Source organism: Bacillus rossius, chromosome 3 (genome assembly GCF_032445375.1).
Source record: "Bacillus rossius redtenbacheri isolate Brsri chromosome 3, Brsri_v3, whole genome shotgun sequence".
Lineage (NCBI taxonomy): Eukaryota > Metazoa > Arthropoda > Insecta > Phasmatodea > Bacillidae > Bacillus > Bacillus rossius.
Genome location: NC_086332.1, coordinates 19,425,248 through 19,449,248, shown reverse-complemented (window position 1 = coordinate 19,449,248; position 24,001 = coordinate 19,425,248). Strand labels below are relative to the sequence as shown.

Genomic DNA, 24,001 nt, shown 5'->3' with positions numbered 1-24,001 from the left:
ACCGTCCACAATGTTTTAAAGTATTTATAATGTATCTAACCTAACCTAATTGACCATTAGTATCCTTTTATCAACACCTCCATATTTATTTACAATGAACCAAAAAAAAAACCGAAGATGCACGATCGGACGTTTGGCTCTCTCGTCTGTGAGAAGAAGGCTACCAGCGGCCCTCGAGGCAGTCGGAGTTGCGGGTTGTCGGCGCGTGTGCCGAACTCACCTGAGGAGCAGGGGGTCGTGCAGCGCCGAGGCGGGCGGCTCCGCCTCCAGGCCGGGGGCGGACGACGCGGGCGAGACGGGCAGCGGCGGCGGCGGCGGCGACGACTCGGAGGCGGCCGAGGAGGCGGCGTCCTCGCCCGGGCTGTCCGCCGATGCGTCTCCTTCAGCCGCCGCGCCTTCCTCACCGCCTTCCCCTGCGCAGTCGCGAGCACCGCTCTTTCCAACAACAACACTCTCAGCTCGTTTGTTTGTTTGTGAGATAACTATCTACACACATGTTCGTGATTTTGACACTACGAGAAGAAAACTGATTTAATAGATACAAATTGTTTTTTTGAAGTTATACTTCTAATGCGACTTCCAACAAGGTTGCGTTAAACGTTTAACGCTACCATGGAGAATTATTTGCATGCAATTAAAAACTATTTTTTAATGATGCGAAACAAGTATAACTTCTCACTCGCGTACCTAATTACACGCACCCATTTTTTTTTGGACATTCACCATTTCAATTTTCCACTGTTTTTCGTGGGGTAAAAAATCAATAATTCCAAAATAAGTAATAAAAAATGAAAACAAAGACTCACAAAACACAAGCATACATCAGCTGATGTCGAACACGTGTACCCAACGATGAAAACTAAACAGTTATTATGGACAACAAACACAATGACGACAGCGCAGACGAACACAACGACGAGGCAGTTTGGTAAATTTCTTACGTCGCGGCTTTTCCGTAAGTTTAATAATAATATTCCGTAAATACATTTTTTTTATAATACTAAGGGTGTTCCTCTACTTACCGTGTTTACAGCGTTACTGAATTCCTACCGGTTTCTGAGAAATTGCCGTTTGTAGGTCACATTAGATAGCCGTTGCAGTGAAGTGGCCGTCACCATGTACGTTAATTACGTTGCCTATCCTGTGGTTTTCTATATGTAATAACGTGTATATTTTGTATTTTGATAATGTAACGTAATGAAACGTAAATCATATTTTTTTTAAATAAAAACAGCAGTACGCAAGCGCGAAGCGCTAACTTGTTATTTGCGATAACACGTGAACTTGACGTATAAAAGGAATTATTGTCATTACGTGTATCAAACGTGGAAGATTTGACCTGGCGGCGAATGGATCCGATTTTATACGTTTAAAGCAAATTTTGAAAAAAAGTTGGCATGTTTTACTTTAGTTTTTGTGATTTAAACAATTTCACAAGATCGACGTATGATAACAAAACACTGGGCCTTCGTCGAGGTTAATGTTTATGTACGATGGAAGACTTCACATCAGTAACCCCGATCAGTCCGAAACTACTACTATCTACAATCCGAAGTTCGACCGTTCGCTCGTGCAACTTCGTGATGGAATATTAAAAATTAAAAAAAATTAAATTAAAAAAATTTAAGATTTCATACATTTTCGCGGTTTTTGAGTATTTTAAATGTCGCTGATCCCCGTAACGTAATAAACCAAATTTATTTATTTTTAAGAATTCCTTGACGAAAAAAGGTTATATCCCTCCTCGTAAAATAATAAAGAACTAATTTTTTTGTCCAAGAATTATTGTATTTATATAACACACCTAACCGTAACAATTTACTTTTTACAACGGTAAAAACACACCGAATATGCATAAACGCGGAATATTCGTATTCGGAAACCTACCTCAAGATCTGTAAATAGTCGATTTCCTCATTCAGAAACGTCCATTAAAACGTGAACAAACTATGGTGAAGTTCTTAAGTTCTCTATATGAGTGGTATTGGTTATGCCATAACTTAAGTGCGTTTGCCAGCGTAATTTCAAGGAATTTTAAGGCTCAGGGCAAAAGAAAATATATTCCAAACAACCTTTAGAACGCTGAAATTTTTCAACTTAGGCTTCATATGAAGAAAATCAATTGAGTTGTTTTAAAACAATAAACTTGCGCAAACATAGAAACTTCTATCGCAAAGCCTAACTATGTAAATTTAGGTACATCCAACATGAGTTGGCACTTACGTGGTATGATGATAAAATACGAGTTTGGTTATAATAGTGTGTGTCTTTTTATACTAGTTTCTACAGCGAAGCTTCAGAAGAGCAAAGTTGTCCCGGAACGTGCCACCGCCGTGCTGTCAGATTGCTGCATTGCAGAACTTTGCTTGCTTCAACGCCGTAGATATTGGCGAACTTACTCGAAGACATGGTGTTCACGCATTTTGAGCATTACTATTTTACTGCTTGATGCAAAATTATAAGTCAATTTAGTCTAAGTGGATATTAACTAAAAAAAGTGTGTACTTAGGTACACACATTAAGTTATGCTTCTATGTAATTACTGAAATACTAAACTGAAACATTAAAAAAAATAACATTAAGTATATGTTTTTATATTTGTTTTTGCATAAACGACTGAGATCAGTCTGTAATTATTTCCTACAAACAAACTTTAACATTATTGAGCTGATTTAACATTTAATATTTAACAGTAGCCTAATAATGTCATCACGAAATTATTTTATTTTTCATGGTGCCAAATAAATGTAGGCTAAATATTTGTTGCGCTAACTATACATTTCAATGCTAAATAAGGGTTGTCAAAATTGTAATACCAGGATATTAAGGTTTTTTTTAAGTTATTATTTCTTTTAATGACTCTAAATTATTATAACAATGTATTAAAGGATTGTTGTGCTATTATAAAGTGTTATTTTTAATAAATATTCGCGGTGTAAATTCTGCGATGTTCACAAAAGCAATACGAACGGATGAATCAAGTAGGTCGCCATTCCTCCGAAATTTCTGAGACTTATACAGATGGCAGCACCGTGGTTACACATTTCCGTTCCAATCAACTTCCGTTCCATTCACGAAATTACTTCTACTACTTGTATACCGAGAGCTAAGATGTTACACATAAATAATTATTAAATCTACACACATCCTTTGTCTGATACCGAAACCTACACGCATTAGTCATGCGGTTTTCAACAACGGAGGATGTGTTTTCAGTCGGGCGCAGTCTAGTGGCAACGGTAAAGTTATCTTCAGTGGACGATGGTACTGGTCTTTCGAGTACAGATCGAATCTGGCCCGTCGCGTTAAGTCCGGCTGGCAAACAGTTCATCGCGAATCACGAGCAGGAGAGAAAAAAAACGTAATCACGACGATTTTTATACTGATAACTGTCTGGTCGAAGCCACCTGCATTGCATAAATTACGAGTTAACGTACGTCCATTAGAAGACGACCGCGAAATTGAAAATCGAATGGCAGTCATTCGGCCCAAGAATCGCCCACCTCGTTATTTTCCCGCGGGTGTAGAGGAGCCCTGGTCCAAATGGGTGTTTTTCTCTCTCTCTCTTTCTGTCTCTTTCTCTCTCTCTCTCTCCTGCCTCGTCGTCGCGCGAATGAGAGAAAGATAAAGCGCGCGGGAGCGAGGGGAGAAAGAGGAAGGAAGGAAGAAAGAGAGGAGGAGGAAGAGGGGCGGAAAAGTGCGGACAGGAACGCGGCTCGGCGGGACCTCCCCAGAAGTCTTTTCATTTCCTGAAACTTTCCCTGCGCACCAAACCCTATAATTACTACAGCTCGTGGGGGTTAATTTTAATTAGAAGGACTATCGAAAAGAGGCGGGGAGTCCGGGGGGAGGGGGTGGGGTGTCCTCCCCGCCAGGGTGACATCCATCTCGACCTACGCCCGACCTCCGACCCAGACACCTTTTCGACCCCCCCCCCCCCCCTTCCCCTTTGCCAACTCTCTTTCAGCACGGTCTTTCTGGCCCCTGCCCCCGCATCAACGGAGGAGGAAGCTAGAGTTGGCGCATGTGTTCGCCGTCTGCCGCGTCGAGGTACAGTTGGCCCGTGGTGGGTCGAAATTGTAATGCCCGGATTGTAGCGTATTTTTTATATTGGCATTTATTTCTATGACTGTAAATTATAACATAAAGTGTCAAAGGACGGTTGTACTATTATAATGTTTTATTTTTTAAAATACCTATGCACGTTGTAAATTCTGCGATGTTCACGAAGGCAATATATACGGGTTAATCACGCGGTTCCGCCATATTTTTGAGCTTTCTGAAATTTACACAGACGGCAGCACTCTGTTTACACATTTCCGTTCCAATCGACTTCCGTTCCATTCAAGAAATCACTCCTACCAAATGTCGTATATACCAAGAGCTAAGATGTTACACTTTAATTTTTCGCTAACGGCGGGTTTTTATGCAGAAACATTTCCTAAATTAAATTTCCATGAGCGCTTTTGTAAATGCTATACCCAGATGTCAAAACTCCAGAGAATGAACCAGTTGTGTGTGGACACAACGCCATTAGACTAAATATTTGCCCACTTTTTTTTTATTAATAGGCCTACCCGTTGAAAATTTTATGATGGTATCCATTCCAGCCTCGTCCAAATATATATAATCATATTTATGAAACTAAAATAATTATGTAAAATTACAGATATTTGTAAATTTGTACGTTTACTTGAAAGAAGCTGCACCGCTACAACAAAAATGCCCGCAGTACTACTGGGTTCGCATTCTTGCCCAGGCATTTATGCTACCTGCATTGGTAAAAGTTATTTGTAAACTGTTGCCTGAATAGTTTTCCAGTATTAACTAAGCACATCAATAAGCACAGTAAAACAAAAAAAAAATGAATTGTTTAATATTTATTTATGTTTTCCATGGTTTGAAATATTTTTTATTCTTGTATAAAACATCAATCTAATTTTTCAATTGTGCCTCGATTGTAAGCGCGACAAGAAAAACTCAGTATTGTTCCAAAAAAAAAAACATGTATTTCGTACACACAAAACTACCTAACCATATGAATTTACAGTATTTCTCTTGTAATATTACAAACCATTTCTCCGCAAGGAATATTTACTAAAAGAACTTAAAGAAATGTCTGTGTAGTAATAACGTTGTGGTTGCGCGAGAAGAGCGCGCTGGGAGTTCGAGACGCCGGCGTAAGGAGCAGATCCGCGGTCGGCGTTATTTGCGTGCCGCCGTTGTTTGCGCCAAGGTTATAAAGAGTTATTCATCCAGCCGGCGAGAGACTGTGAGAGACTGTGAGAGAGACTGTGTGAGAGGCTGTGAGCGACGGCACAGCGCCCGCCGGGGCTCGGCAAACAAACTAATATTTTCATCAACCCCCCGCTGCTGCTGCTGCTGCTCAGTCGTCGGCAAACAACGCCGCGAGTTCCTCGCATCGCCAGGCGGCTTCCGCGGGGTTCCGTCTCCCGGCTCTCGGTCGGCGAGGGAAACTGGGAGAGTGCGCAACCCTTCAGACCCCCGCGGTTCAAATCTTCAACACTATAAACGCCACCGTGCGGCCGTAACTGGAAACGTGATCTCCGCGCTTCGCATGTCTTGTAAGGTTTCCAATGATTTTTATCAGAAACATACTCGTAATTTTCGTTCTACTAACACCCATAGGAGAAAAAAAAATTGAAAATCCACTGACCCACTTTCGTGTCCAGCCGGATATTTTGACACCTCCCTCTCCTTACCAACACACACTTTTCGTGATGTCGCTCTCTCTCTCTCTCTCTCTCCCTCCCTGTCTCTCCCTATCTCTTGCTGCAAAGCAGGGCAGGACAGCAAGAAAAGAAAAACTAATTATAAAAAAAATGCCGTGTGTCACAGTTGTCTACGTGTGTTAGATAGCAGTTTGTGAGACGGTTGACGAAGATCCTTTTCTGCGTCGTGTCGCATTTTGTTGTGTTTTTTTTTTCTTTCAAAATTTGAGGCAAAATCTCCCTCAGTGCCACGGGCTGGGCATTTTCGCTGACCTCCTTCAGATTTGATCTCCGAGTCGGATTCCGATACCGAGCTAGAAATTTCATTGTCACGCCATCTTACATAGTGGAGTGCTGGTGTCGTTATATCACCGGATGATTCTGAGGTTTATCTATAACATATCGTGTAACCAGCAATTGCATGTGTCCAAAAAACATTTTTGAAATCAAATCTTTCCCAATGTGCAAGAATCATTCAAACGACGTATCACAAGGTGGTTACGCAAGGCATTAAAAAAAATCAATCAAATTACACAAACTGAGCTATAAATAAGGACCGGAAAAATTTGCGGGATCAATGACTTCTAGGATAAACTCCATAGTTCTACGTACACTCGGTCAAATGCCACCCACTCATTGGCTGCTGTCTTGTGAGACGTCCCAACATAGCAGCCTGTGATTCTTATAAAGCTTTGGTTGGGTGTTTCTCATTGGTCCAGAGTCATCCAGGTGAGTTGTGAGCCAATAGCAGAAGCATAACAGAGGTATAAATATTTGTATCTTAGCCTGTCGCAAAATAAATTCGCGAATTTTCCCGGTCTCTAGCTATAAAATAAAGCGTGTGACACAGTTCGTGTGTGAAGGCCCACGAGTGCGGGGTCGTGCTGCAGCTGTGCGTCTCGACTAGTGTAGGTGATCCCGCACACGTCGGTCACGGAGACCGGGCTGTCCGCCTGCGACAACACGCTTGCAATGCCGGCCCCGCCGCGCTCATGGTGGAGTCGCGTCGACACGGCGCCCGCCCAGTCATGGGTCAGTGTCAGTGAGGCGAGACGCTCGCTGGTAGAGACTGGGAAAATTCGCGCTTTCGATGACCTCTAGGATGGACTGCACAACCATCTACATACTCAGGCAAATGCCACTTGCTCATTGGCTATTGACTCGTGACACTTGTCAACTGGGACGCTTGCGATTCGATACTTTTTTTTGGTCGAAGGTTTCCCTTTGGCTAAAAGTCCTTCAGATAAACTGTAAGCCGATCACAGAAGCAATATAAATGTACTTACAGTTTTTTGGATTTTAGCATATCGTGAAATGAATCCGCGAATTTTTCCGGTCTCTACTCGCTGGTACTTCTAGCGCGGCATCTCCTCCAAGCGCGAGACTTTGAACTGACGCGCAGTCATCTATTTCATCGTGCATACAAATATGAATTTTGAGCTGTGACCATTACATTAGATGGCGGAGAAATGAACATAATAAAGATGTAATGCAAGACCCTTGGGTGATTTCGAGAATCTTTATCGGGAATTTTTAAATTATAAAACTGATTCTGAAAGCAAGAATTTTTAGGCCCTTTTCACTCTCCTAAAATTACAGTTTGAAAACGAAAAAAAAAAAAATTGTTGTCTATAAAGTCGGTTTACAGACGATAGTTTAACGTGACGTCATAACAAAACATTGATGAAATTATTGCATACTTTATGAATAAAGTTGATTCATTTGAAATTATACTAGTAATTACTTGAAATTATACTTACTATAAAATTACTTGAAATTATACTATTAATCAGATTTTTAAAATGCAAAAATAATTAACCTTTATTGCCGAAATTGTTATTGTAATAAGCAATGAAAACCACTTCAACTTTTCACTTCACTTTATAAACATTCGAGTGGAAGAGAGATAGATGCTGCGCAAGCGTACAATGAGCGTAACGGGACACAGCAAACGGAACAATGTTCGTAACGGGACACAGCGTAACGGAACAATGTGTGTGACGGGACACAGCGTAACGGAAGAATGTGCGTGACGGGACAATTTTTCGTGCGTGCAGCCGGCGTTCATCGATTTATTAGACGTTGTCACGTCAAAAAACGGAAACCGAACTACCCATCCGCCTTCAGCGCGTTCTTAAATGCTTTCCGTGATCAGACGCCACTCGGATAACTTGGGCAGTTCCAAATCGCGTGGTTTGTTCTGAAGCTCTGCGTACCATGTGTGTGCCCAGGTAGGCGGACCGTAAACAATATTTTGTAGTGATACCGCTGATTTCGTTTAAATGTAAAGATTTACAAATATCTGTAACTATACGTAAATATTTTTGCTTCACAGGGGAGAACAAGGGGTACATGCTTGGGGGATCTGACACAAGTCTCTCACTAGGCGGTTTGGCGCTACATTCCTTGCGACGAGAGGAAAATTCTATATATTCAAAAAAATATCCTTAAAACATAGGTTTGGTTTTCATATTACATTTATCATCCCCGTTTCACAGTTATCACTGCATGCACAGTGAGGGGCTTAATTTCAGGGGAGGCCTAGGCATCGCAGCCCCTTCCGCGATAGCACATGGGTAAAGAGAGATCATTTTACGTTGTTCGAACCGCAATCCAGCCATCCCAATTTCAGTTTCCATTGCTTTCCTGAAATTAATATCGGCAAATGCTGAAATTGTTTCTAGTGCAGCCGATAAACGATCCTTCACCAATAACCAGGTCGTCGTTGGGTGAAGGGGAAGGGGGGGGGGGCGGCACCAGGAGGGGAATCACTTGAGTTTTGAAGTATTATGTTAATGTGTGTGTTTACCCTAGTAGTAAGAAAAAAATACAAGTATATTGCTAATAAAATCCACTGGAAACCCTATAGTTTATGCGATACGTGCCGACTTTTACAGTTATGGCCAATGAAAAGTTTAGTATTTACACTGTTAGAAACTACAGTAAATTTACCAACTTCTCAGCGAAGAATGTAACTGAAATAAACGAAGGGTTCTTCATAAGTTCAAGTAACTGAAACTTCGTAGAAACTATGCCCTTTGTGTATTTCGTTTTTTTTAAAAAAAAGTAAACACATGGTGGGGAAAATATGTGTTATATATATTCCTGTAGAAATAACCAGTTTTTAAATGTTTTTCTAATATACTAAGAATATTCTTTTGGGTTCATTTTCAAAGTAAGTGAACTCTTGTGTCCGTAAATTTACGAAAAAAAGTCGTATATTTACGAAGATCCCTGGTTAATTTATAACCAGCGCTCTTCGCAGAATAGAGGTGCAAATTTTAACAGCGTAGGTTTTTTTTCTTACATAGGGTTTGAAAAACTGTACATTAAGTAATGGACAAAATTATTTTCCCCGGGCCTTTAGCTTCTCTCGACGGTCCTGGGCCCTAATTTGTGCTACGACGTTCATGACTTCGCCATCGGAAAAACGTTTGGCTCAGTTCTTTGTTCTTATTTTAAACAAACTTTCAATGAAATATAAAGGGAGATATATATTTGTCTCGCCCGAGCCGAACGATTGCACACGTGCGCACATGTTCGCAGTAATTCAAAGCGCGGAAAAGAGCGAGAGAGAAAAAAAAACTTAGCGCCTGGTCCGCGCCCGGAACAGAGGTAGCAAATTTGGAAAGTTGCACTCCGGGCGCCGGCAGTTCCGCGCAACTGTCACACTGTTGGCGGACGGGACAACCCGCGAGGGGCAAGAGGGGCGATAGGGGAAGGAAAACGGTCGCAAATCGCGCATGCGCCGCGGCGCGGCGGCCGGAACGTATGGCCGCCATATAGTACACCCGCCCGCTCCTAGATTGCGCTGTCAGCCGCGCGGGAAGGACTGTGGGAATTGCTCAGGGGGGAGAAAAGAGAACCGCGGTGGTGGAAGAGGTGGAAGAGAGGTGGTAGTTGAAGCTGAATCCCTCGCGGAGGGGTGAGTGGGAAACTTGCGGAGGAGCGCGCGTGTGTATCGTCTTACTTCGACATTGAATTTTTTTTACCTCCGTTGGATACGAGTTCATTTCAAAATCCATAAGCGAACGCGACAGCAGAACTGAATGGCGGAGAAGATTATGGAGGGAAGGTTGAATCCGTCGAGGGAGATCTGCGTGTGTTTCGAAATTTGTTCCGGCAGGATTTCTCATATTCTAGAACAAACCAGACTGTGGTGAAAACCATTTTAAAAAAAAAAAAAAAAAAGACAAATTTTGAACGCAATAAAATGCATCAAATGTCATTTAACAGTTCCGAGCAAGTTGAGACGGCCGCCATACGAGGCGCACCTTCCCGCTCGATGATAAGATCGTCAAGATACATGGAAGCCGTACCGATGTCTGAGCGATGCAAGTCTGTACCAAAAAAACTGTACACCGTCATAGTAAAATCGCTATCGTACTTGCTGACTTTGGCAATACTGTCGTCGCAAAACATTTGTATGGTAGCACATGTCAAAAAAAAAAAATAACAATTTCTAAACATACATACTTACATTCAGAATACCCGACGTGTAAGCAACCCCCTTGGAATATAAACTGCAATAAGCCGTGCAATATGTCGATATACATTACTTCGTCATATGTCGCTAAACGGTATTTATCGGGCAGCCCTCAACACGGAGAGAGCAAGTTCGATTCCTCGAGTTTGTTCGTAAACGGTCGTGGCGAGTCGGGCGAGTTTGACAGGTGTGTGTGTTTTTTGGAGCGTGGATGGAAAGGGGCCAGAGGAGAATGGAGTTCTCGTGACGGCTAGTCCATCCAGAGAGAGAATGGATGCAGGAGAAGCCTAAGACGTACATCAAGTTCTGTCCCTGCCCGAACCCGCCCGAATATTCACCTTCGGCCAACCTCGGGGTTTGTTTTATTTTTGCGCAGGAAAAATGAATTCAAATATTAAAAGTGGTCGTTTAGGTTAGCTACATCAAAACACTTAAAAACACCACGGACGGTTAGTTAGGTTAGTATAGCTACATTAAAATAAACAGAGAAATATAAATATATATAAATGAACCCGAGGTTGGCCGAAGGTGAATGTTCGGGAGTGTTCGGGCAGGGACAGAACTTGATGTACATCTTAGGCTTCCCTGGATGCAGCGAGGGCAGTATGGTGATGCGGGGAGGGAAGGGGAGGGCGCGGGTGGAAGCAACCCGAGCTCCAGTTAGGTCGGCGAACCCGCCCCGCCCCGGAGCAGACTCGGTGATCGACTCGAGTCGGTCTTCTCGACGGCCAGAGCAGCCGCGCGTCATCACCCAGGCGGCCTTGAATCACGGCCCAGGTGAACCGGGCCACCAATCTGCCAGCTCGACGCACGGCGCGCCTGTGAACCCACCCGGCGAGACCCGCGGATATGACTCCGGAGACGGGGGGTCGCCGCGCCGTCCCTGAAGGGAACATCTCCACGTGCCAGCTGATGTCTTCCCGGTCGCCTCCGCGCTTACGTTAGCAACCGCGCCGTGGGCCTGCGTTTGAAACAGCAGCGGACAGGCGGCTGTCGAACTAACGCAGTTTATTTGGTAATGCACCGAGAAACTGTCCAGGTGCACAGGAAAAAAAAATGTTACTATTAATGTTGTAAAATAAAATAATTGCAAGTATAACAATATTGTTGTATACTGTTGTCACAATATTTTATTGTTGCGTAAAAAAATTAAAACTTTGTACATTTTTTTAAAAATTATTGCTATGGGATTTACAATATATGTTAATCATAATTGGAGATACCTACTTCAATAATTTCTTCTTTACATTAGCACGGATGTGTACTGTAAAATTATCACTGTTAATTGTTTATTTACAAGAAAATTTTTGGTAAATAGTTTCCAAAAACTTACATTGTAAAATCATACTCTTTATACTTACAGTATATGCATAAAATTGTTATTGAATGCTTTATGCGGGAATTCCTTGCGTTTTGTTCTGTGTATTTAATTTCATAATAGTTTTTTTTTATTTTCCAGCCCTATCTTGTATGGTATACAGCGTATCGCTACTAGCTTGATCATCAGCACACTCCAGATGATTGAGATGTTACTATTTTGAGTAAATGACCTATAATATTACGGGAAAATTCCGATAAAAATATTTAAAGCAGAAAAATAATTAATAGAGTTTAAAAACAATTGTAATCAATTGTCCAACTATTTTATTGCTTTTGTGGTTTTAATATGTGGAGTGCCGTTGCTATTAGACTAAGATTATTGAAACATTTCAAATATAAATTAAATTTTATCTCTAATAACAAAAGTTATCAGTATCGCACTAAGCTAGACCTATCACTTACAGTTTAAAGTAAAACGATTGTATTTAAACTATTTCAAATCATAATGCACTGAAGCGGTTATCTACTATGTCGAAGACTATAATTTGTAACCGTATCTTTCTGGTAGTTACGTATGTCTCAAGTGCAACATGAACAAGAATTTTCGAAGAACGCCTTGATTCCCAAATGGTACTGACTGGTGAATCAGCGAAACTATGCTTAAGGTTGTGAAATTCAATTAGATTTAGTAAACTCATCTTAAAAAATTGAGCGAGTCTTTTGGTACTCACCAGTGTTGTGTAAACATCTAATCTCAGTAACAAAGCAAACTCATATGTTCTCGTGATTTTTCATGTTTGCAAACAAACATCTCGGACATAAAATCTCGGACACGAAATTCAACGTAGAAATCTTAAAAATAATGCCGAACGTGATAAATAAACTGATAAATAAACTAATCGCTTTTCAATTACCAACATTTCTGTATGCGGATCACACACATACTTTTTTCTGCGCTCGCCGCTAAAATTCGCTACCTGAACCGTAACAGTTGCTTGCCACCATAAAACGCAGATAGCAATTAGCAGCACGAAACAAGCGGAAATTTTTAACTTTTAAAACCGGCTCCAATAAAAACCCCGTCTTTGGACCAGTTTTTCGACACGGAATTTTATTTAAATACTGTCCCCCCCCCCCCCCCTTTTTTTAAATTCAACCAAACAGTTAATACTATAGTTTCCACACACGTCAGTACCAAAATATTAACCCGAAACATTTTAAAACACATTTTATAGCACTAAGTATATTTTTTAATATTTGATTTTGCTTAAACGACTAAAACCAGTCTGTCAAAACTTCCTTAGACCAAACCTTAACGTAACTGATCTGATTCAACATAAGTTTAATTATATTATAATGTTAATAATCAAGTTTTAAAAAATACCATCGACGTGATTTAGACCTCGCCCTGTGAGGTTACCAAGCGCGCTCTCTACCGCTGTGTTTCTAAGCCTCTTGGGAATTTAGAGGGAGAATATTTGTCATATCCATTGTAATGCCAGGATTCTTAGGCATTTAAAACGTGTGGTTACTATTTTAGTTTAGCAGGGTGGTTTCACTATCATATTTGCACACCGATACGTTTGGTATTTCCCCTAATGTTTACAAAAGGGACTATACACGGGTTTATGTTGCTGCACGTGTTTCCGCCATTTTTGTGACACATTTACGTCCTTAGACTTCCTTGCTATTTTCACTTAATTACTCTTACCAAATGCCGTATACCGAGATATAAGGTGTTAACCACAAAGGTAAATCGATCAATTTTAGTCGCTTGAAGAAACTTTTAGAATCTACTTTGCTTGGGAAGCCTTCTTTTCACAGACGAGAGAGCCAAAACCCGAAGTTCCCCGAAGTTCATGTTTTTTTCCCGTATCTTTAATGTAGCTATCCTAACCAAATCAACCGTCCACAATGTTTTAAAGTTTTTATACTGTAGTTAACCTAACCTAATTGACCATTAGTAGATATATTTTTATCAACACCACCATATTTTATTACAATGAACCAAAAAAAAATGCACGATCGGGCGTTTGGCTCTCTCGTCTGTGAAAAGAAGGCTTCCCACTTTGCTTCTGGTGGCGCATGTTTACAAATTTGCAAAAAAAAAAAAAAAAACACTCGAAAGTTATCGGGAGAAGTTTGGACTGTGCAAGGTGGCCAGCCTGCCGGCTCGCCTTGACCTAGGCGCGGACGCGGTGACGGGCGGCCATGTTTGATTGGCGGCGTGACAGATTTACTGCGGCCTCGTGACGGCATCGCGGCCGGTCCTCCGAGTCGTGCCGGAGCGGGGCCCGCGGGCGCGCGTCGCTCCGTGCGGCAAGCGGCCATGTCGCAGCGGCGGGGTCTGCCCACCATCTTCCCCTTCAGCTTCCCGCCGACCACCAAACACAGGTCACAGCTGGTCTGGACGTCTGCTCGCGAGAGAAAAAATATATATCATAATTAGAGCCACGGAAATTTCGCGGATTCATTTAGTCGCAAGCTAGAATGCAAACCTCCACACTGTCGCACTGTGTTCGTGATTGGACCGCAGTTATCTGGACACGCCCCTCTACGACCGTGAGCCAACGATGACCAGCCAGGAGAAAAGTAAGCGAATCAGGTAGTGTCAAATAACAAGGATAAAAATGTTCTCGCTAATAAATCAACCAATGGGAATGTAAACATGGTTCGAGCACACCTATAACTTTGAATTCTATCCTGAGGCCAGAGGAATCCGCGAAATTTCCGGGACTCTAATCATAATGCTTGGCCCTAACTGCAGGTAGTCAACCTTTTTGTAGCTGGGGCTCAGTACAGAAATTAAAAAGTCAAACGGGACAATTTTTGTTCCGTATAGTTTTTTTTGACGTGACGTCTAATAAATCGATGAACGCCGGCTGCACGCACGAAAAAGGATGACTCGTTGTCCCGTTACGCACATTGTCCCGTTACGCTCATTGTACGCTTGCGCCGCATCTATCTCTCTTCCACTCGATTGGAACAACCATCGATTTGACTTTTTCGAGGCACATTAAACTTGAAACACTCCCATTCGTTTCCTACTTTTTCCTATCATCGTCCTATCCTTAACAGAATAACACAGATTGGAAGAAGTTAAATAGCAAACATGTATAAAAGTTATAGTTAAAATAATCTCTTCGTTAAAGTAATAAACATACTTGAATTAATGAGTGCAAATAAAAGTAAATTTATCAATTAAATTGTAGATTTCATTTCACTCCTTCTTTGTATCCATACAAAATAGTGATAATTCAATAAAAATTATTCAATTTTATTCATAAAAGTATGCAATCATTGCATCAATGTTTTGTTATGACGTTGTCACGTTAAACTATCGTCCGTAAACCGACTTTACAGACAACCAATTTTTTTCAGTATCAACAACAAACACAATTTACCCCTTCCCCGTCCCAAATTGCATATGCGATTTTGTTTGTGGTAGTGCATAACTACATCAAACTGAACAGTGTACAAGTGAAACACACAGCTCACAGCTTTTTTATATATAGCATTTAAAAAGTTAATTAGTTAAGTTGTTCGGTTTGAATTTATTTGTTTGTTGAGTAGTGATTACCGGTTAGTGTGATAGGCCTTTCCCAAGACTTGGCCGACCCAAACTGATCCACTTTCCATGAGCAGAAACATGGAAATGTCGCAGGTTCAACGACCTGTAGGCCTGCCGTGTACAGCATTGTACACGTCACGTGTTTATTGTCTGTTCTTGCGCGTCGTCAAGTGGTGCCTGGAGTGGATATGTTTCCACATTAATTTTCCTTTCCTCTTAGAGGTCCTGATACTAAGATCGATACTGTTGTACATAACAGTAAATTCACGTATACCTTTTTTGCAACTAAGAATGGATCTAAAATAAACACATACTTCTTCGTATATCCAGACAACTGGATCTTTGTAGAAATTAGTAAGGTCTTAACTTCACAGTTATATCTTCCATTGTAAGCATGGTAAACGTACATGAAGGAGAATTAAGCTGCTTTTTTTTTTGCTTTGTTAATACTCCGATGTTCTTATATGTTCAAATAAGAAAAATCAGTTCCAGTGAAATTACGAAGACATCCGTAAATTTACGAATATCCCTGGATGATTTATTTGAACCAGTGTCCTTTGTAATTTTAGGAGAAATAAATTTAGTAGTGAAACTGCAGAAGTCACAAAAACCATCGAGAGGTTTGACACTTAGCTTTTCGTTGAATAATCTGCAAAATTTCTCGGTCTTAAAATATACTAATGATGATGTAGAGAAATCTATCAGCATGCAATTGATTATGTTCTAACTGAAAGGGTGATTATTTACTAGGCTATTAGAAATCTTAACTTAAAAAATTACGAAGAACAGAGGTTACAAATTATCCAGTGATCCTAAATTTACGGCTATCTTCGTAAATTCACGCGTTGTGTGTTTCACTGTTCGTGTCATTCCTTTGTTTATTTATTCTCTAAATAACAGAAAAAAACTCTGATATATAAAAAAGGCGTAGGTTCCTCGACTATACAGTCATCTATAGACCTACGAAAGGGAAAACTTTGAGAATTATTCCTCTTTAAAAATTTCTTAAATTTATTTTAGTTCCCGACAGTGTTCCAGTGACTGATTTAACAAAATGAAATGCTGTCTTGCTATGAATTCCGATATCATAGTAACTGACTAAGTACGAACTTCACTTATTCGCAATGCCGCCATTACCATAAACCACTGACGCAGAGTGTATGGTTCAGTCTTAAACACTATTTTTTACTGATCATTAGTATAATTTAAAGGCTATTCCTGCCAATTTATTTCGATATTGCTCTTGCATTTCAATAGTAGTGGTGTTGAACAACTAAAACACATTTTATGCATACGCTATCATTTTAAATAACAATTGCATGTTAACTGCGAAGCTTATTTGTCAACCATTGCCAGTTTGTAAAATAAGAAGTGGAGATACCAAAGAACTTAATGTTCCTAATAGATGTCAGTAAATTTACGTATATGCACGCCGAACTTGTTTTGAACTATGATCCAAGAATTTAGATGTATTCAAACATCTAAGTTAATTTTTTTTATGTGAGATTACCGGAGATTGCATTCATAAAGTAAGGTGCGATTAGCCAAACTCTTATGGTTTTGTCTATAGTGTAATGTAATAAAAATATATATTTAAAATGTTATTATATATATTTGATGAAAATAAATACTAAATAACTTTAAAAATGGAAATAATTTTTTTTTGGCAAACCGAACCCAAAACAAGATTCCCGCAGCGCTTTTGTCACCAGATCTTAAGTAAAAGATTTATAATAGTTACTATCATCGGTCACAAGACATTTTACAGAACATAGGTAATTCTCTCCCAAAAAAAATGCAAGACAAATATTGTAATAGATTAATTGGACTAACCTTTTAATTATAATAATGACAACAGAATGACGTAACCTACAATCGTGTGAGACCCAGTGTTAGAGACGCAAGCGCTGACTTCGCTGCCTGGAATCGGTGTCACAATGGCGCAGCTTGCTAGGACGTCGCGACCACGTCTCTCGATGACATCCAGCAACTTCTGGGCGGTGCCCGGGGAAGACTATCAGGAGGTTTCAACGCACGCCTCGTGTTCGCCGAAGAAGCAGCTGACGTCACATCCTTTGTGAAATGGCTTCCTCACTGCTTGCCTGCTAATGGTCACAGTTTGTGTGAAAATCTCCCTTCCCCCTTCTCCTAACGTCAAACCCCTTTTAACATTTATCTATGTTCGTCACGCTCCATGAGGTTATTAATAGAACCACGTAACACTAAAGACTGCTTGCAGGGCCAGGTAAGTAAAATCTAAGCACAAACTTTGCAGGTTAATCAATTGGAGAAATACTTTACTTTGCCACAAGTCAAAAATATGCAAGCCAGCCTAGATCTTATACTATTTAACGAGCTGTCATTGTATAATTATGAACAGCTATATGTGTAATGTTTTCTGAACAGATATTTAAATTTGCAAAATAAATGTATTCGGTGGCAAGTACTTAATCGATGTAGTTAGGTCGTACTGCAGAAAAAAAAATCATATTCACGTATATTTTAAAATTTTGAATACTAAATACAGCGATAAAGAAATATTTTACCAAAAATAGCTGTGCATCATTGAGTCATGTATCTAATTATATAATGGGAACATAATACACTACACTAAAAACAACTGCAAGTGCGCGTATAATGTCAGTTTAAGTGTGTATCACCTAAACCATAGCTTACTTAATGAAATGCAGCCATACAATTGTAACACACATTCACTAAAGGCCTATATGTACTTTTCATACCGATGCATTATAAATGTATATGAAAATCATTTGGCTATTTTCGTGAACAAATATTATTCTGGAATAAAATTAATAACATGTGCCAATCGCTATAAACATTAATGAATATGCATACCGGTACACTTAAAATTTACATATTTATGCCGCAATACTTAATTTCTGATACTTCTTTCATGTTTTAAATCGTAATTGCAATACAATCATTTACCCGTTACTATTCTTAATATAGCTTCTCCTGCAAACTAGAATTTAAGGTTTCTACTTTTTTTCAAGATGAGAAAATTACACACCCGCTTTTGGATTTATTTTGATTTCTACATTCGTTTTCGTGTTTCGGATGAATGTAAAATTTAAATACGGCCAAAATCCAGCTGTTCCTACAATCGAATTACAGATTCCGGTTTCCTTATCTTTAAAATTGTTTATTAAAACTGATTTTGATTTAACATTTTTTTTTTACGTTTACAGTGTCAACAGCACCGCAAATTTCAATTTTAGAATTACCTGTCTTGCACTTTTTTCCAACCGAAAACACAGTGACGTGTAGTTTCGAATTTCCAGGCCCTTCTTGGCTGTAATTGAACAGTAAGCAAGAATAAAAAAAAGTTCAGGCAAACTGGGATACTGCACTTTAGGTATGAAGACTGCTCGCACCGACCTACACGGTGGAATGCGAAGGGTCACAGGTCCAAGTTTTCCCCTCTCACCCTTTAAGCCACTGATATAAAACCACGTGAAGTGAAAACAATGCTTTTGCCTTCACTACCAGTCAAACCCAGCAGGAACAGACTCGCCAACTCCCAGCGACGCAAAATCAAACAGATCAGCGTCTCTTGGGCGGCTCTTGCACCGCGCCACCAGGGCTATAAAATTCCGAGCGGTCTCCTTGCACTAGCACCGCAACTAACCCGAAACCACAACCAACCAGTCAATCATATTATCATCCACTCCATCAACTAGGCGGGAGGGAAAAAGACCAAAGAAAAAAATATATAAGAGGGCGCGGGGGAAAAAGATGGTATTTTTCCTCGGCGGATGGAAGAACGTCGAGGAATTCTTGGGCGGTTCCTTGTCACGGGAGAACCATTCCGAGTTGTCTTCGTCAATCAGAGCGAGAACCAGCCTCACAGGCTGGGCCACGAGGGGTTGGGGAGAGGAGAAATAAATGCAAAACGTTCATTAGGGAGAAGTTTTTGAAAAGGAAACTTTTGATGGAACACCGGGAGACAGAGCAGTTGAAGCGACAGGGGAAGGGAACGCGGTATCAAGTCCCGGAATCTGAATTGTCGACTGGGAAAATGCACAGCCATTGTCTTTGAGTCCTCAAAGCGACGATGATGAAGAATGATAAATTAGAATAAACAGGGTTGGGAAAAGAAAGGTAGAGGAGGGGGATGTGGGGGAAGCACGAAAGGAAGGGATGCAGAGTTGAAAAGGGGGAGATCAGGAACAGAAAGTTTCTCTGGTTGGTATCCTGTGAAAAGACGAGGAGGTGGGGTTTCGTGACGTAGATGTAAGGTAGGCCCCCTTCTTTTCAATTTCTCCTCAAAACTCAGAGTCCACCCTTCTCCGTAGAACACCCCTTCGCCCCTTTTTCACACGACGCTGCCTGGCCGTTTTAAATGTTTTGATTACGTCATTGTCTGAAGTTCTTCAAGTTCGCACGTCCCACCTCCACCCCTTTACCATTTTTTTTTATTCCAAGAAAGAGCCGCTGATTTCATTTGGCGATATTCAAAATAGTTCCACAGCCCCGTGTTTGAATTGCGAGGTGACTTCAACCCAGAAATTATTGCAAACTCTCACCGCGATTATTCTGAACAGAAGAGAAATTTAATCATCTTGATGTGCTTTATTTTAAAGGATGGAATTCCTGTCGTAAATATTCAGCTTTGGAAAGCGTAACGGACATAGTGATAAAATGATTTTGTAAAGGAACATAATATATAATACACCAGTGAAATGTTTAAGGTAAGTTAAAGGTATGGTTTTAGGCACAGAAATGCTTAAGGCAGTGAGAGCCCGGATTATAGCGCACTCCAAACTACTGTTTCCAGATTCACCAAAGCCAACAAAGACCTCAAACCAAAGTTAATGAAAAATAACAATTACAAAAGATGCACTTCGATAATGGCACAACGAAACCGGAATTGGTCTAACCACCTAATCCAGTGCCTAAAACCATATCATTCAGTTTGTTTCGGTGCTGCAAACAGTTACTTGATGGAATTTGACTTAGATCCACCAACGATGACGCACGTAATATAGCCTACTCAAATTAAATAAATAAGTTCGATATCTGATACTTTAGAAGATGCCACAAGTCCATTTATATTTTTTTATTTTTCAAAATGAAAAAGAAACTACTGCGAACACAGACTGACAATTACGTTTGTGCAGAATTTGCATACACGAAATATGTGTGCCAAAATGGTAAATTTATACCACATTTCTAAGGACTTGGGTTTGAATCCTGGTTTCATCATCTTTATTTCCATGGTTTCTTTAATTTACTGACATTAATATAGGCCTTAGCAGATTCCATCCTCAATTCCCCTGCATTGTGTTTGTGGCATATCCATCTATTATAATAAATGACTTCGAAACTAACAAGACGTTGGAGCAAATAAAACAAACCAAAATACAAACGAAATAAAGGGAAGAAAAAAAAGTGTTTTTTGCACGTGAAAAATTTAATCCTTGGTAATATCAACTATTAAAAATCCAGATCAACTAACACTCAGTCTTTCATGAAATGTTGGTATATTCATTTTTTTAAGATTTACTATCTTTCAATAATTATTGTTATAATTTCATTACGATAGCTTTCTTACATTTTATGTTTCCGTCACATAGTTTGTCCCCAGCAGTAAAAATTCCTCTTGCGTGAAATTCCAATGCTCGAAATAAAGTTTAGTAATTTTGTGACGAAATTTTCTATCAAACAACAAATTTTACAGACATATAATGATGGAGTAAAAGGAATAGCTTTCAAAGAAGCAAATTGCATAACCAAATTGGCGTGTGAGACCGAGCCTTGGTTGATTTGTGTTTTATTATCGATGATTCCGTCTAGCTCCGACCATAAATCACAAACGCACTAACTAAAACGCACAACTTACGTATACTTTTAGGATTTCCCCCCCCCCCCCCCCCCACCACCAAATAAAATAAAAAGTACGCTCATCACACAACAATATCATCTTAGTCTTCAGACCCTTCTAAAAATAATATTTTGCAAATGTTAATGCAGATACTTTTAGTTAAACTTTTGACATGAGTTCCCATTAATGTTGGGTATATACCCAATATGCGCTATACCCAATCTTACTTCGGTACGTGATTTTGTTTAATGTTGATGCACAAGCTCCAGTTTGTAAATCCAGTCCAGTCTAAGTGGTTTAAGGTTGTGATCCTGACTGCTGACCTAGATGCCGTGGGTTCAAGTCCCAAATCGGGTATAGGTTATATTTGGATAACGTTCCCAATGACTTTATAATCCTCTACGATCAAAAAAATTATAAACGCTAGTGATAATATATTATACATTTTACAGTTATTTAAAATATGGCATAGTAGTTTCACAAGACCAGGAACGTTGGCCTCAAAACTGATTTTGTTTGTTTATTTGGTTTAAGTGGGGTTTCACACACAAAACTGATTTTTTTTTTCATTTTCTCGTCATTACTTGCTAAGAGTTAAGGACTATTTATGTTAATTTAACACTAAACCTCTCTTGCTTTTGTTGTTCAGTCACAAATATTTTCAACAGAAATTAACTATGTTTTATACAATGGGCGTAGAAAGTCGCGCAAGTGTTTGTTATTAATTTGTATCACTTGCGCGACGTTTTACAGCAATTATATCACCCTTAGTAATTATCCATTGAAAATGTTTGTGACAGAGCAACAAAATCAAGAGATGAATAGTGTTGAATTTACAGAAACAGCCTTAGTTACAATCGTGACCAAAAAAAAATATATTAAAAAAAACCACATGGTGCGTCACGCGGCCACGCTCAGAGAATAAAGGCGACGGGACATTCATGTGAAGGTCACAGTGGACTCCGCAGCACTTGGCTAACGATTCGGAGCTGGTGAATTCGATTCATCTCAGGCTGATGGGATTGAATCTGCGACTCGCGTTACATTGAGCGTGTTGTACAGCAAGGGTTTCCGACATACAACTAAAGAACTGCAGCAAGATTGATGTAAAATTTCAACAAATAAAAGGTGGCGACAATATATCAAGCCTCTCATGTACAAGGCGGCCATTTTGCATGTTACGAATCAGCATCACCAAACATGGACTAAACGCTCATTTAGAAACGAGGGGTGTAGCAAGAGCAAATTTTAAGGGGACTCAGAATAGTATGGTGGTGTCCAGGAGTAAAAAAAATCCTCCAACCAGGAGGACAAACGGCGGTGGCAGGATGTCTTATCTTATAGCCCCCATCTGGAGAGGAAGGTAGGTGTGTCATTCGCGTCGCCGACCAAGACTTTTTCGTTTTGGTTTCTCATACGCGACCAATGGCATCCCGTTGCGCATGTTTCTTCCCCGCTGCTTCTTTTTTGTTTCTTCATCTTCCAGTGTCTCTCTCTCACTCTCTCCCTCACATATCTCCACTTCTCTGCCCAGCCGCCAAGGGAAACGTGAGGAACAAATGCTGATACGGCAAATAAAGAGAACACGGTAGTCGCGCTGCAAGACGTGGTCCGCAATGGCCGCGCCCAGTTAGGATGATTTACGTGTCCATTGTCCGGAGGACACGCCGCCCGCGTCACCCGCCGTCCGAGCCGCCCAAGCCGCCCGAGCCGCCCAAGCCGCCCGAGCCGCCCGAGCTACCCGAGCCACCCCCGCAGTCGCGGGTCGAGGGCTGCGGCTGCACTGGGCTTCCCCTCCTCCCCGCAGGGACCAAGAAACTGTCCGTCCGCGCTGGCAGCCCCGAGACCCGCGAGGATATCGCGCACAGGACAACACACTCTGTGCTTTTACAGTGCATAGTTTGTCAACACTACAAGAAACATATTGCACCCTTGTACAACATACGGCTATGGCTGAGTTTTCGAGATAATACTAAATATTCCTTACTAAAATCGGCGCATATTTTTTATATTTCAATTGACGTTTCATTCAAGCATACAGTTTTATACCATGGACTTTATTTTGTTTTATTATGCTATCAATGTGCACAGTTATTCAACAGTTAAGTTATAAATAACTTTAACTATTGGAGGTATTGCCCGGGTAAGAATCCGAGCCCAATATTACTACGAGCACTATTTTGTAATGATACAGTTGTTTTCACGTAAACAAACAAATTTACAACTATCTGTAATTTAACAGGAATATTTATGTTTTACTAACAAAAAAAAATTTGGTGTGGTGTGAAATTTTCTTTATAATTAGAGTCACGATTATTTCTGGTTTCATTTCACTCCAGGCTAGAATAAAATTTCCTATATATAAGCTAGCATTTTATAATGCAAATTGGTCGAAAACACGTCCTTCTGAGGTAAGAACGGGATTGGATAACCACTTCTTCTTGTTTATAATTGGCTCAGGGTCATCAAGGACGTGTCAAGGCAACTAAGATCCATTCACCAACCTGAAACACATTGTATGTGCTTCAAGCCTACTTTGTTATCCAATTAGTGAGCGATATAATCGTGACTACATTGATAACTTGACTAAAAATGGTGCAACGGGAAATTTTGGCCTTTTAAATTCCTACTACGGGCTCCAAAAGACAAACGAATTTTACTGATCTTGCAAAAAAAAACTTGTAAAATATGTTAAATCCTAAATTAATATATTTACAAGCGACTACTTAAAGTCATGTCATATTCGCAGGCATCAATTTACTCACAATTATAATACAAAACTTTCCTTTTTTCCAATTTATGTTCTTGGACTAGCTAGAAGAATTTCTTTTTGTTTATTTCGACAACATTTCAATCGAGAAGCCTTAAAACAGACAAACAGTACAAATGATCATAAGAAATTGCAAACAAATAAAATAATAATTTAAACATTAAGAAGCAGTTTTTTGTGACAAAATCATAATAAGTATTGTCGCCCAATTTCAGGGTTTTGATGATATTTTACCATTGTAAGAAAAGTACGTGTTTAATTCGAAAAAAATTTACTT

At 40.1% G+C, this 24,001-nt stretch overlaps 1 protein-coding gene across 1 annotated transcript in view; it reads right to left on the bottom strand.

Moving 5' to 3' along the window:
- Window positions 1–24,001, bottom strand: part of LOC134530311 (protein tiptop) — a 554,346-nt gene that overhangs the window by 12,527 nt on the left and 517,818 nt on the right. The window contains exon 2 of the mRNA XM_063365037.1: window positions 221–413. Coding sequence (XP_063221107.1) covers window positions 221–413 — 193 coding nt within the window. The remainder of the gene's footprint in view (window positions 1–220; window positions 414–24,001) is intronic.